This window comes from Cryptomeria japonica, chromosome 11, assembly GCF_030272615.1.
Source record: "Cryptomeria japonica chromosome 11, Sugi_1.0, whole genome shotgun sequence".
NCBI lineage: Eukaryota > Viridiplantae > Streptophyta > Pinopsida > Cupressales > Cupressaceae > Cryptomeria > Cryptomeria japonica.
The window spans coordinates 615802877-615818058 of NC_081415.1; the positions used below are offsets into that span (position 1 = coordinate 615802877).

Genomic DNA, 15182 nt, shown 5'->3' on the forward strand with positions numbered 1-15182 from the left:
ACCATTGCAACATTTATTGAAGACCCGATGAAAATTAAAAATTCCAATAGATTAATCATACTCTATAAAACCCTCAGCTAGTTTTTTTAGCAGTAACTCTGGCCAAAAAAGAATTCAACTAGTTTACAAGGCAGATTATGCAGCTACCTTAGGAGAACGACTAATAGTATCCCAGATATGTACTGAACCATCATCCCCTGCAGTTGCCAAGATATGTCTGCTTGATCGAGAGTAATCCAGCACTCTAAGGACCTGTTATGGGAAATCCATGACTTATATAACAGACATGTAAAACATCTTACTGCAAACTATGCTCTTCATAAACAACAAACTATGTATTAACATAAACTTAAAACAACAAAATACAATAGATGCATTAACTAATAATAAGTTGTTCCACATAAGAGACTAAATGCACCTGCTCATGTGGATCCTTCAATTCTGCAGCCCTTGCCCCAGAAGCAAGATTATGAAGAATTAGATCCCCTTTAAGACTGATGGATGCTAAATGCTCATCTTTGCAATTATACATCACTCCTGTAATTGTGTCTGTGTGCCCTTTCAACCATTTGATGCATCTCCTCCGTTGCAAATCCCAGATCCTAACAACTTTCCCTGTACCACCTGAGCATAGGTATCTGGAACCCTTGCTGCTGAAGCAAATGGCCAAAATTGACTCCTGCAAAAGCACATACAAACATTATATGGTGCACTGCAACATCAACTTCCAAATAAGAATTTATTTTTGCCATAATAAATCCTTGGTTAGTATAAATGTAAGTGAAATGCTTTAGCATGATAAGGTAAGGAAATAGTAACTTCCATTAAGCTTGAAGAGCTTGTTTTAGTGAAAACTGGAATGCAATATGAATTTCCAGCTTTATGACAAGCATTAAGTCTGCATTGGATTATTGTCATTGATGTCAAAGGGCAAATATGTGGCGAAATGATTGGAGAACTTGTGCCGAATTTATGGCACTATGATTGATTTGTCTTCAAGCAAGGAGGTGTTAAATTGTTGAGTTCAAAGTTGCAAAATAATTATTTACTATTGTGGCTGACCTCCCACTTGGGCTGAACCATTTATGGGAACAAAAAACTTGTATTTAATATTGTGCTAATGAGGGACAACCCCTTGAAGAGGTGTGCCCCAAGTAGGGTTGCATTTAAATTAAATTAAAAAAAGTCTTTCTTGGCCGACCTCCTTGGAGCAAGCGCCCACCTTGGGCAATGCAATTAAAAACGATAAAACAATAATATTCATGCCTCTTGGCCGACCACCTTGGAGAAGCATATCTTTTGGTGAAAAGGTGCACCATGGAGGGTATAAATAGAAGACACTTGAAGATTATTGCCCAACAAGCAATTCAATAATATCTTTGTGTATGAAGAGCAGAAATAAAAGACTATTTGAGCAAATTTGCAAGGAATGTTTGAGCAGAATAAACGACTATATGACCTCATCTTTGTGGAAGACATTGGAGTGAACTTATGCAAGATGCGTTAAAGAATTTTATTGCAGGTGTGCAGATTTGTGTGAAGATATTGCAGATTTATGAGCAATTATTGAAGATCATGTTGCAGATCTGTGTGAAGATATATTGCAGATTTAAGAGCAGAGTTTTAAGGCTGATCTTAGTGGAGTAGTGAGCAGATTTTTGAAGGTGATTTAGGGCAGATCCAAGAAGAAGTCAAAAACAAATTGTTATGTTGTATTTTGAAGGTCAGTGCCATCTATTCCATGAGATTGGGAAGTTGGCGCCTCTCTTTGAAAAGAGATTGGTTTTTCTTGCTAGATTGGTGTCCAATTGTAGGGCATTGGTGTCTCCTATGGGTTGGTGCCTACAAATTATTGTAAAGAAGATTTCATTTTGTTGAGGCTGGATTTGGACAGTAGATCCAAGCAGTTATTCATCATGATTTCTCCCGAAAGGGTTTCCATGTAAAATCTCGAGTCTCTTATTTCTGTGGATGCTCTCAATTATTTCATTATAGTTGCTAAAGTTTTAAATAAATGAAAATTTGGTCTTATACTGATTCACCCCCCCTCTCACTATAGTGTGTGTGTTTCTTCAGTCTGGTGAACCTTTAGTTTGGTAAAAGTTATAATATTTTATAGCTAATATTTTATTTCACTCTGCTCTTTTACCAGAACATTATTTTTTAGGATTTATAACAGATAGGACCAATTGATATAATGACTTTTGCCATGTTGAAAAGGTTAATATCTCACGAAAAAAATACAAACCATCATTTTGTTACCATGCAAAATGTCAAAATACACATATTGGTGCACTATAAAAATATAAAATGGCAGTACAACAGCAGCAGCACATAAGGCTTCATTTCTTTTCTTAGCATATCTTCATCAAGATAAAAGCACAACAGCAGCACATAAGGCTTCATTTGTTATAAAATGCCTAAAAGGAGGAAGACTTCCATTGGATGTTAATACCACAAGCCACCTGAGCACAAATCGGTCACCCAAAGCAGACAGAGACACTTTAGCACTATACTGCCTGTCCAGCTAACAATTCAGGGGGATAGTTTTTAGCTCCCCAAGCAAGACACTGATTTGGCATATAAGACTATAATTGTGGAAGCCCAAAAGCAGATTGTTTCCCATTTATCTAATATGTTATTCAAATTTTGCACTCCTGGGTTTTGACTCATGACCAAGCTATATAGTAAACTCGAACTTGCCAACCCATCTACACCAGGAGTAAAATATGGACCTTTTGACAATTAAAGGGGTATAGGAGGAAAAAAAGGGTGGTTGTTTATTGAAACTTAATATCCCACTGGAAAAAAAATTAACCAAAGACACTTTCAGGAAACAGACTCACTAGGTACATCCCACAGACTATGTCTATCTTTGTTGAGAAGATTCTCAGAAATATATGTCAGGAGTTGTTTATTGAACCAAAACAGTAAAACAAAATATTTGATTTTCCTGGCACTCTTCTCAGATTTCTGTATATAGGGAAATTGACTGAACCTCCAGTGGACTTGCCACGAAGATATATGAGCTCAAAATTATTCAGGACTCCCTTGAACACAATACTAGAGCTAGAAAGAGGCACCATTGACAATGAGGGGAGTTAAGAGACTGGAGAAATCAATTATGGAGAAATTTGAAATGCTTTTTCCTCGACAACACAATGAGAAGATTGCCTATGTTAAAATTGGGTTTATTAAAGAGGACAATTCTGAAATGGAAAACATCCAGATATTGTGCAAAAGGGTTGACAGGATTCCACTTCTAAAATTGAAGTTTCAACAAATAATGATGGAGAAACTGCAAGAAAATTGATAATACATGTGATCCATTAAAAATAATCAATACATAATTTTAAAACCAAAGATTAAATCCAACCAATAAAGCACAAAGCAAACTGTAGTATATAAGTTCAAAACAAATGTAGCAGCGTACAAATGTAAATTACTATTAATCTTGCATTCATATTGATCTTGAAATTTTGCAAATCCAGGCTAAGGATGTCATCAAATTAAACAATTGCTTAAATGGGCTCTACTCCATAGTAAGGGCATACATCAAGTATTGTTTCAAAGAAAGGCCTGCATATCATCTCAGATCTATCTAAATCCATATGAACCAAAGAAATATGGATGAAACTTGATTACGACTTTTGTATAAAATTCCTCTTTATTCTGTATTTTTCCCTGTTGTGAATCTTATCTGTTCTGGGTTCTTTTCACTGTCAAACACCATCTCTTTAATGAGGAACATTAGACAACCAATGAAAACAAATCTGTACTGGACATCTCCAATCTTATAGAAGAATTTGTTCCCTGAATCTCTAGTCATACTGTATGAATTTCTCTCCTATGCACTGATGAATATACTTCAGATCTGCAAAGCTTTATTACTCCAACTTAGGATACAGCTTCTACAGGAATACTTTAATCACCACCTTGAAGTCAAGACTCAACTTTGGCGCCTTTATCATACTTGAGGTACCAATCTAAAGTGCATCCTTGCAGGATTGATGCAATTTCCTGTAACCTCTGAATTGGATCAATTCCACATTCAAATTACAAACAATGTCACAAACATTCAAATGCTTGTCTGCATCTTTAACTCTATCATGGTACAGCAATGCCATTTATAGATCATAGGTCTATCACTCACATTTTTCCTCCATCAATCCATGTTTGAAGTATGAAAAGTTAGTAGGAATCCAAATAATTTATTCCTTGATCAAGACCTCATTATTTTTGAATGTCAGCATCAAGAAGAGAGGAAAACACTTTACGAGATACTACCTAAGGAGAAAGCTGAGTTACAGAGCAGTTGTTATTTTTTAGTTAATAAATGTTGTAGGAAATATTGTTGTCATTGATGTCAAAAGAGAGTAGAACATATAGTTGTTACAAAAGGAGATCATATGCCAAACACTGCAACATATTTATGGCCAAAAATCTTCTTAGAAAGAGACTTTAACTTAATCAAGGCTGTGTTGGAATCAATAAAAGAATGGCCGACCCTCGTAGAAATTATTGAGAATTATTTTTTTTAAATGATGGACGACTTCCTTGTGGAAAATTTCATTAAATATTATGGGTATCTCTTTGATTTGGGCCAACCCTCTTAATGAGGTTGCCTATCTTGGGAAATTAAAATAAATTTATTATTTTCAATTGTGGCCGACAACTTTGAAGTGTCAACTCTCTTGGGTGAAGAGGCATAATGGAGTGGTATGAAAGGAAGATGGGATAGAGGTTCGAAAGTGGTTCAAGCAATTAATGAAATATCACTCCCATTTTGAAGCAGATTTTATGAAGGAGAATCACATGATTATCATACTTTGAAGAAGCAATATTCGAGAAGAAGAATTTTTTGTTCATTTGGAGGTTGATGCCTATTGTGACCTTTTCACACACATCGCCCCATTGAGAATGGGGACCCTCCTTGTTTCTTGCTTTCTAGGGTTTTTGTTAGAGCCTTGTGACCTCTCGGCACCAATTTTGTCAATTTTGAATGGTCTAAGTTTTGAAAGTCATAAGTCAATTTGTGCAAACCATGGTCGGAACAGAGTCTAGACACCATCAAGGTGCCTAGAAAGGCTTAAGGACAAAATTGCAATTGATTTGAGTAAATTTGGACAACTTTCTATTTTTGGAAAGTTTTGCTTTTTGCTTTTTCCTATTTTTTAGGAAGTTTTGTTTTTGGCACTTTAAACACAATCCCCGAAATGGCTATTTTTAGAAAGTTTTTCCTATTTTTTTTTGAGATGCTTGCTTTTTCTATTTTTGGAAAGGGAATCTAGGGTTAGCACTGTTGGCTCAAAGTTATATTGAAAATAATCGAGAATTCTTCTCAAAATTCAAGTTTTGCCCGAAAAAGCTAAGTTCCTAGATTTTAGGGATCCAAAGGAATTCGAAGGATGAATGGTGTATGAATTTCAAATTTCAAAAAGATCTGAGTTTAAACGCATAAGTTATGAAGAATTTGAATCTGGTTATCATGGAGATCAAATGTCTTCAAGTCTGCCCAGCAAGGAGGTTCATGGGGTCATGAGTTTGATCAAGTCCGCCCTTATGATGTATGCAAGAAGAAGAGATCTCTCCAAGTCCGCCTTGAGTTGGTCAAGGAAACAATGAAATCCACCTAGAGATGTGTGAGCATGGTCAATATATCAAGCAACTCCGCCCTCACCTTGGTGCAAGGAAGTCATGAAGTCCGCCCATGTGGTAAGAGCAAGAGCATGTCTAAATCCGCCTTGATGGCATGAAGAGGGAATGAAGCTGATGAACCCCGCCCATGGAGAAGGTGCACAAGTCCCATGAAGTCCGCTTGCCTATGGTGCACAACTCCCCTCAAGTTCAGCTTATGTAGTGCAAAGAATGAATAAAGTCTGTTGGAAATGGAGTGCACAATATTGAAGAAGTCCACCAAGTGTAAGGTAAAAGGGTGCAAAGACATGAGCAAGTCTGCCCTAAAGTGAGGTAAGAAGCAAGTGAATGGTGCACAAGCACACCAAGTCCACCCTCCTACAAAGACCGAATGCATAAAATGAAAGAAGTCCGCCTAACACAACAAACATGAAGCACAAATCCCATGAAGTCCACCATAGTGAATGATGCACAAGTCTAGCCAAGTCCGCCCTACAACTGCAAAATGGAAACAAATTCATTAAGTTCGCTTTCATGAGAAACTTGGTAAATTGGGAGTTGGAAAATATTCCCATGGCTGTCAACAAGATTTTTTTGGTCCAAGTTCGAACTAAGTGCAATTTTGGAAAGTTTTTCAAAATGGAAGTTTGAAGATTAAGTTTGATTCATCAACTTAGAATCAAATTAGAAACTTCCTCTTGGACAGAAATTCATAAATTGAACTTGCCAAAAGGATTTTCACTCAACTGAAAATTAAAATAGAAGCTTTCTTTTGCAAATTCGAAGACTAAAGAGGAATTAGAAACAAATCAAAGAAGACAAGCTATGTTTCTAAATGAAAATTCGAACTTCATAAAGATTTTATACAGATACCAATTCATTCTCTCATTCTTTCATAAGAAGTTCGAACTTGAGAGAGCAAGTTTAGAAGGTTTTGAGAGAGGTTTTGTGCAGGTTTTAAGGTTTCCAGCGAGATTTCAAGGATTTATACACAGTTTGGAGAAGGATTTTGACTGTTTCAAAGAGTAATTTCATAGCATTTTGAAGCACAACCTCTGATTTTCCATCACGAACAGCATTCCTCTCTTTTTTCTCATTCTTTTGAAGGTGAATTTGGTTTCATAGGCAGGATATTAGGTTTCCTAACCTGATTTTTCAAGGTTTTTCAAGAGAAAGAACTAATACAACATTTTCTCCTTATATTCTTTCTGAATTTTCTGCCCTATAAACCAGTATTGATGCACACTTTAACGAATTTCTTAGACTTAGTTTATTCTCAGTTCTGATTTTGATTAAAATCAAACATGCAAGTTCCTAAGTTTGGTCATATTCAAGGGTTTTTCTGAAATTTTCAAGAATACCTAAGTGTTGAAACACCCCTTTAATGCTAAGTGTTGGAAAAAAAGAGTAAAAATCATAATACACTTAGCTGCTAAAACTTTAAATTCAGACTTAAAACGTAGATTTTAACTTAATTTTGTTCAATCTTTGCAGATTTGGATGACCTCGAAAGTTGGACCATCACGCAAAGTCCAGATGAAGTTTCAAGTTGATAAGGATTCCCCTCCGGAATCAAAGATTAACTCCAAATGGAAGCAAGTTGGAGATACCAACCTTGAGCACATCAATCTTCGAGAGTTCAAAAAGAGAATGCACGGCACGGATACACAGTTACCCAATCCAATTGCACGGAAAATTATGCGAAATGGGATAGTGCAGGATGCTGGTTTCCTTCCAGCAGTTCAATGTACTAAATTGATTGCAGAATGCTTCAAACATTATAATCCACAATCAAAGAGGCCTTAGCATCCCTGAATACCACAACACGGTCTATATGACCAGGGATGAAGCAACCTAGCTATACAAGGATAATACGGAGGAGTATGAGGCTAACATCAACCATTCATGGTTGGAGAAGCCTAGAAAAGTATTTCAAATATGCCTAAAACCCTTCTCAGGCCTTATTTCAAAGAGGACTATGGAGACCTCATCGTCTTGCTAAATAGAGCTATGGGCAGCCAGCAAGGTGCTCTTGTCGAGCCGTAGATGTACTACTGTATAAATGCAATTACAGTTGGCGTGAAGATGATCAACTGGGCTAGGATCATCAGTGATAATTTTGATGATCAACTTAGGAACCTGGAGAAGAATAGAACATTTTACATGAGTTCCTACTTGATCTATTCCTTGGCCAGAACATATAGATACAGAGGCCTAGTGTGCAAAGGAGCAATAGGAAACAAGGACAACCAATTTGTTGTTTATGACTGCAACCCACAATTGCACCTGGAGGAGAAATTTCATTTAAAATGGGTCAATGATGCATTCCTTATGCATATCACAAGAACTCTTCAGGGAGGCCTTCATCAGCGACTCTCTCATGAGTCAAAAGATTTGATCAGCAAGTTTGGGCATTGGTATATCCAATATCCCACGTTCACCTACTTGAGGATCCAAGGATTCTTTGGACCCCCGTACAAATTGCCCATGTTTCCTACAAACAAAATGGTACTACTTGAGGTAGTAAGACAATTGGAAAACTTTATGACAGTGCAAAGAGGAAAGCAAAAGACAGGGGCATCTTTTCCTCTCAATATCGGAAAAGGGTTGGAGACCTATCCATTAACCCAAGTTGCCACACATGCCGATAAGGAAATTCAATGGTACCCATTCTTTCAATATCAAGCAAGGAGTCATTTTGATCCTTTTCATCGGATGGGAATGGTTAATGGATAGAAGTTTGAGCACAGGTTGGACCTCAAGGACTATTGGACCAACGCCACTGATAACTTCGAGATAAGAAAGAGATACTAGTCTAGAATCCAATTGAACTTGATCAGGGCATCTGAAGTCTTCCGAGTGGCAAACCAACTTGAGGAAGGAAATGAATATGAACAACCACATTTTGCTAATTTGAAAAACGAGCCTCTTGCTCTAGTTGATTGGATAGATTCTGAAAGATCTGACCTGGGAGATCTAATGAGGCATGTGATCGAATACTCCAAATGGTGGGCAGCTCAAAGAACAAAAGAGCTCAAAGCAAGGAATATCACCCTCACATATGATATCATGGGGACTGATGAATCCATGTCTTCTAATCACTACGTGACATCCAGTGGTCCAAGGAATCCAGAAAGTGTTGGATCAAGGAAGAGGAAGAAGCCCACTGAGAACTCAATAAGGGCAAAGCAAAAGAAGATTCATGGAGAAGTAGATATGAGTAGTCGGTAGAAGTCAAATGAAGGTCATTCAACCATAAGTGCTTCATCCACTGCTCCAATTAGAATTTTGATTGATGAGCAAGAGTTAGAGAGTGAAATGGGAGGCAACGAGATGAGGGTTCTATTGTGACGTTTTCACACGTCGCCCCATTGCAAATGGGGACCCCCTTCTTTTTAGGCCCTGCCTGTCTTTTGGCTTGCGTTTTTGTGGTCTTTTCGCAGCAGTCTCGTCAGTCCCTCTGCTTTGCAGGTGTTCGAGGATCATATTGGTCAAGTCTGCCTTTCGTTTGAGCAAACTCGGCTAAGTCTAGGACTCATTTTGTGAATTTTAGGGGTTTTTGCCTTCTGTCCTAGATTTTAGGGGTTTCCGTTAGGGTTTTGGGAAAAATGAACATACAAATGGAATCAGGACCCTTCAAGGAACCTCCCAGTAAAATTTGAGCCAAAACGAAGCAACTTTCTATTTTTAGAAATTTCCTATTTTTAGAAATTTCCTATTTTTTAGGGATTTTACTAAGTCTCGGATTGGTCTAATTTTGCCAAAAATTAAACTTACTATTTTTAGTAAGTTTTTATTTTTAGTAAGTTTCTATTTTTAGTAAGTGCTTTTCTAACCTATTTTGCCCAAACCTTGACATTTTGAAACACTTACTATTTGGAAAAATCTATTTTTGGCAGGTTCTTCACAGGAAAACACTGAAAGCTGAATATCTCTGAAGACTGAATGTTTTTGAAGACCATTTCTAAATCTCGAAAAGTCAGAAGGCAAACAAGTTGGATAAAAATGGTTAAGTTTGGAACTCCTATTCCAAAAGAGGAAAGCATGCAAAATCATCCAAGTCCAGAAATTCACATCAATCCACCAATGTCATCCTGATCCGAAATTGGCCTGAAATTTGACTAAGTCTGGAATTTTGGAAGATCTTCCAAAATCCAGAATTTGCATTATGATTCTTATGGACCTGAAACCACTCTCAAACATCCTGACAATATATATGAAATATAACTTAAAGTATACACTTATACTTAAATGTTATATTTCATATCTATATCCTGACGAAGAGCCTGGAACTTGTAAAAAAATTCCATGAATCCTTCACATAGTGAAAATTCCGCCCCAGGATGCAGTTGGGCGCCAAACTGAGGGAGGCAAGGACAAAAGGAAAATCCATGAATCCCTGGCACTGGCAAAAATGCGCCCAAGTCTGGAGTCAGGCGCTGAAATGGAGAAGCCAAGGAGAGGTGGAAAAATCCGCGAGTCCATGGACAAAGCAAAAATGCACCCAAGTCTGGAGTCAAGCGCTGGAATGAGATTCCCAAGGAGAGAAGAAAAATCCATGAATCCTTGGCATGGTGAAAATTTCACCCAAGCTAAAAAATTGAAATTTTGCCTAAGGCACGGAATCCAAGGGGTCAAGGAGGAATAGAAAATAAAATTCCCCTCGGGCAAATTTTTGAATTTGCTATTTTTAGACACCGAATCTCGCCAGAATGAGGAAATTGTTATAGATTCGGAATCGTGCTAGAATTCTCCATCCAATGAACCTAGCTCCTAAATTTTAGGAGGATCCCTAAAAAATAGGGATGTTGAAAAGAAGACATGGACAATTCACAAAACAATGAATTCCTTCCTCAGGAGGAATTCCCGCCCCAGCCTTGTGGAGAGCGCCAGAATGAAGAGTGCATGGAGAAACAGGCAAATTGCAAGAATCCTTGACCAAGGCATTTTAGCACCCAAGTGAGAGGAGCGCCAGATAGAGGGATGCAAGGAATCCATGGAATTGAAAGAATTCCCCACCAAGTGTAAAATGCCGCCTACGAACACAGGAGTGCGCCAAAATGATCTTCTCATGGACACTGCACAAAGAGATGAATTCCTTCATCAGGGAAGAATTGCACCCAAGAAGAAGAAATTCCAGAAAAGGGTAAGGAACAAATTTCTTTCCAATGGAGAATTCCTCCACAACAAGAAATCACACCCAAGGATGAATTGAAGATAAAATTTATAAGGCAAGGAAGGAATCAAGGATGAACTAAACAAGAAATTTCCCCCAGGAAAAGTTTTTAAAAATCCATTCTCGGGCATCAAATCACATCCAAATTTCAAAACGTTTTACAGATTTGGATTCGTAGGAGAATTTTCTCTCTCCTGGACCGTGGAACCCTAATTTGGAAATTTTCCTAAAAAATAGGAAATGTGCAAAATTGATGAAAAAACCTTCTCTGAGCAAGGAAAGTTGAAGAGACTTCAGGAAAACTCTTCCTGAATCGAATTTTCCCTCTCCAACAATTCCAAATGTGCGGGAGCGGATATATGACGACGGGGTCCACTTGCATAGCGAGGATCTATTGAACACGTGGCAATAAAGTGGCGCATTCATTACCGGAATATTTGACCAAATGGCAACCCAGTCATTGCATGTTCAATTTATGGCAGATTCCTTTTGCATGCAGCCGCTGCATGTGGAAATGATGGATCATTTATGACATAGTGGGGTGATTTTTGCATGGATGAATATTCAACACATGTTGGACGAATTTGAAGGAGGTGGTGCATTTAATGCGCAATGGATGCTATTTTGGGTACTTTTGAATTAATTGTATATGGGCATGATGGGTTATTAATTGGAGATTCCCGCCTTGTTGCATCATGTGTGGAGAATCTTTTGGGCAAACCCTAATTAGGGTTTTGCATGTAATCATGGCCTGCGGCCTATATAAAGGGGTGACCCCCCTCATTTGTAAAGGAGGAGGGAGCTTTCTTTGAAATTGTTGCGATAAGTTTTTTGAGAAAATAATAGTGAAACATTGTTCTCTGATGGTGTCCACTTGAATTATTTTTTCAAAGCTTGCATGGTTTCACCTTCCTCGCTTAGAGTAGAAGTAGTATAATTCTTTGATTGCAATGGAAAATGTAATGGTGTTTGATGAATTTCCCTGGTTCATACTTTTTGCATCTTGCTGATTGTAAGTTGCAGTGTAAAGTTAGTCTGAGCCCCCTAAATTCGTGCTAAGTTCGATTGTGGATAGTCGTTTGGATTGCACCGTTTTGGGTATTCAAATGTACTTTCTCGATTTGAAAATACTCTAGCATCCTGTTGTGACATATTCACACATCGCCCCATTGCAAATGGGGACCCCTGCTTTTTGCTTTCTGGGGTTTGTTTTCTAGGTTTTTTAGGGTTTTGTCTGTTAGCCTTTGCAGGATGAGTGTTGTCGAGGGGATCGTTGGATTACAGGCTTTGCTTGAGCCAGGGTGAGTCCACAGGGCCCCAGAATTAGGGTTTCTCTGAGAGTCTTCCTCAAGGCCTAGTTTTGCTCTCGTTGCTAATTGTGTCTTGCTTTGTGAGTGGGTATCATTCTTGAAGGTCCGAGCTAGGTCAAGTTGGTGAGTGATGAAGTCTGAAATGTCATCCTGACCTTCAAACGCCCTGAAATTTGGCTGTCTGGAATGTCTTGATCCTGAAATTTGGCTAAGTCTGGAATGTCCTGATCCTGAAATTTGACTAAGTCTGGAAAACTGAAGAATCCTCCAAAAACTAGACTTTGCAATATAACTCCTAGAGGTCCGAAACCACTCTCAAACATCCTGAAAGTATATATAGAATATAACTTAAGTATAAGTGACATTTCACTTATACTTAAATGTTATATTCCATAAAATGATCCTGACGGAGAGTCCAAAATGTCAAATTTCGCTCCTGACCCTTCCAAAGGGTCCAAAGCGAATTTCGCTCCTGACCCTTCCAAAGGGTCCAGAACGAAATTCTCCATAAGACATTCTACTTTGACCAAAACCTAGAACTAACGCATTCTCGGGCTTGAATGAAGGTAAAAACGCTAGTTTGAATGAAGAAATGTGAAAATGAAGTCAGGATCTTGGCCAAGATTAGGAATTTCGCTCCTGACCATTCCAAAGGGTCCAGAGCAAAAATCTTTATAACTCTTGTTTTCCTCCTTATTTTGGCTAGGCGTTGGCTTGATGGGAGATGAATGGGTATGTTTTTGCCTTGAGAGGGAGTTCGATTGATTTTGAAGAACAAGATTTTGGCCTAAAGGAGAATTTCGCTCCTGACCCTTCCAAAGGGTCCAGAGCGAAATTCATCATAAACTTCATTTGCTATGTTGTTTGACCTTGAAACTTTCTTCCTCAGGTGGAAAATGATCTAAGTTTGCTTCTTGAAGTGGTTTGAAGTTTGAAAAGTGAGTAATCTAGCCTAGAATGAGATTTTCGCTCCTGACACTTCCAAAGGGTCCAGAGCGAAAATCTTCTTAAAGCTCATTTCCTCCTAAGTTTGACTAATTTTTGACTTGCAGGGTATCTTGGAAGGAAGGATGGACATTCTTGTTGCCTTTGAGGTGTTTGAAAGCGTTGAGAAATGAAGGATTTTGGACCAAAAGGGAAATTTCGCTCCTGACCCTTCCAAAGGGTCCAGAGCGAAATTCCTAAAAGCTCTTATTTTTGCAATGAAGAAGATCAAGTTTTGATTTGTTATGACGTGGATGGAAGAGAAATAACTTGTATTTACCTCTTGAGGTCATTTTGAAAGGGAGAAATGAAGAATCTAGCCCAAGTCAAGATTTTCGCTCCTGACCCTTCCAAAGGGTCCAGAGCGAAAATCTCTCTAAGAGGCATTTCTTTCCTTGTTTAGCCAAATCTTGATGACCAAGACATGATGAGAAGAAGAATGAGCATGATTTAGCCTTTGAGAATGTTTGGAAGTTATGAAAATGAAGGATTCTAGCCAGGAAAGGAAATTTCACTCCTGACCCTTCCAAAGGGTCCAAAGCGAAATTCCTTATAAACCTACTTTTTGACCTTCCTTGGACATGAAACCTTGTTTCTAGGGCAATGAAAGATGAAATCCTACCTTGCAAAGAAGTTTCAAGTTGAAAAAATGATGATTTTTGGTCAAGAATGAGAATTTCGCTCCTGACCCTTCCAAAGGGTCCAGAGCGAATTTTCTCAAAACCTCTTTTTGCTATCAAGTTTTGCTAGATCAAGTGTAGGATAAGGTAAAATCAAGAGGAAGTTTCCCATAAGAGTGACTTTTAGTTGCTAGAAACCATGAAAGATGAAGGAATTGAGCCTAAAAGTGATTTTTGCTCCCGACCCTTCCAAAGGGTCCAGAGCGAAAATCCTTAAAATCATATTTTCTTCCAAATTTTGAGCAAAGCAAAGCTTGGACAAGCATGAGAGAGGTCATTTGGATTGCTTTGGAGTGGATTTTGGTCACCAAGAATGCAAATTTTTAAGCCAAATGAGATTTTCGCTCCTAACCCTTCCAAATGGTCCAGAGTGAAATTCCTAAAATCCCTTATTTTCCTAGCAAAGTCAAGTCAAACTTGGGTTTTTGTAACTTGGATGGGTGAGGAGAAATGTTTTCTTGCCTTTTAAGGTGGATTCAAGTTGAAATGATGGAGGAATAAGCCTAAAACAAGATTTTCACTCCTGACCCTTCCAAAGGGTCCAAAGCGAAAATCCTAAAACCCATCATTTTCTCCAAAATTTGTACCAAGCCATGCCTAGACCAAAGTGAGGGATGCCCTTGAGATTGTCCTTGAATTGATTGTTGTCTCAAAAAATTATGATTTTGGGCTAGAAAGGGAAATTCGCTCCTGACCCTTCCAGAGGGTCCAGGGTGAAATTGTGCAAAACCTATCTTTTCCCTTAGTTTCATGCCAAATCTAGTGTGGATCATGATTAAAGAAGGCATTAGGAATGACTCCAAATTGCCAATTATTATCAAGATGGAGGGAATTGAGCCAAAAAGTGATTTTCGCTTCTGACCCTTCCAAAGGATCCAGAGCGAAAATCTTAAAATCACCTTTTCTCCTTCCAAAATCAAGTCAAACTTGGGTTGGAAGAGAGAAGAGAGGTGTTTCCTTGCCTTGTGAGGTGAATTCAAGTTGAAATGATGGAGAAGTGAGCTACAAGCAAAAAATTCGCTCCTGACCCTTCCAGAGGATCCAAGGCGAAATTCTTATAGGGCCTGTCCCTGGAAAGACTCTTGAACAAACTTAATTTTGATGTCTTCTTGTTGATGATTTAAGGTATAAAATGCTATGTTGAAATGAATTTATTATGTGTCCTTAATCATCTTTTTGTTTGTCTTGCAGTTAAAAGGACGACCTTCTCCAGCCCAACATCATCAAGGACGGCTTTCTCCAGCCCAGCATCAACAAGGACGACCTTCTCCAAGCCAGCATCAATAAGGACGACCTTCTCCGGTCCAGCATCATCAAGGACGACCTCTTCCAGTCCAGCATTCGAAGGAAAGGTACACCATCCATCCTGCACATCAAAGACAAAGGAAGTTGAAG

General features: G+C 38.4%; 1 protein-coding gene across 1 annotated transcript in view; it reads right to left on the reverse strand.

Moving 5' to 3' along the window:
- Positions 1 to 15182, reverse strand: part of LOC131043459 (protein NEDD1) — a 106210-nt gene that overhangs the window by 51039 nt on the left and 39989 nt on the right. Inside the window, exons 3-4 of the mRNA XM_057976658.2 lie at positions 419 to 679; positions 148 to 252 (exon numbers count right to left, since the gene is read on the reverse strand). Of these exons, the coding sequence (XP_057832641.2) occupies positions 148 to 252; positions 419 to 679 (366 nt within the window). The remainder of the gene's footprint in view (positions 1 to 147; positions 253 to 418; positions 680 to 15182) is intronic.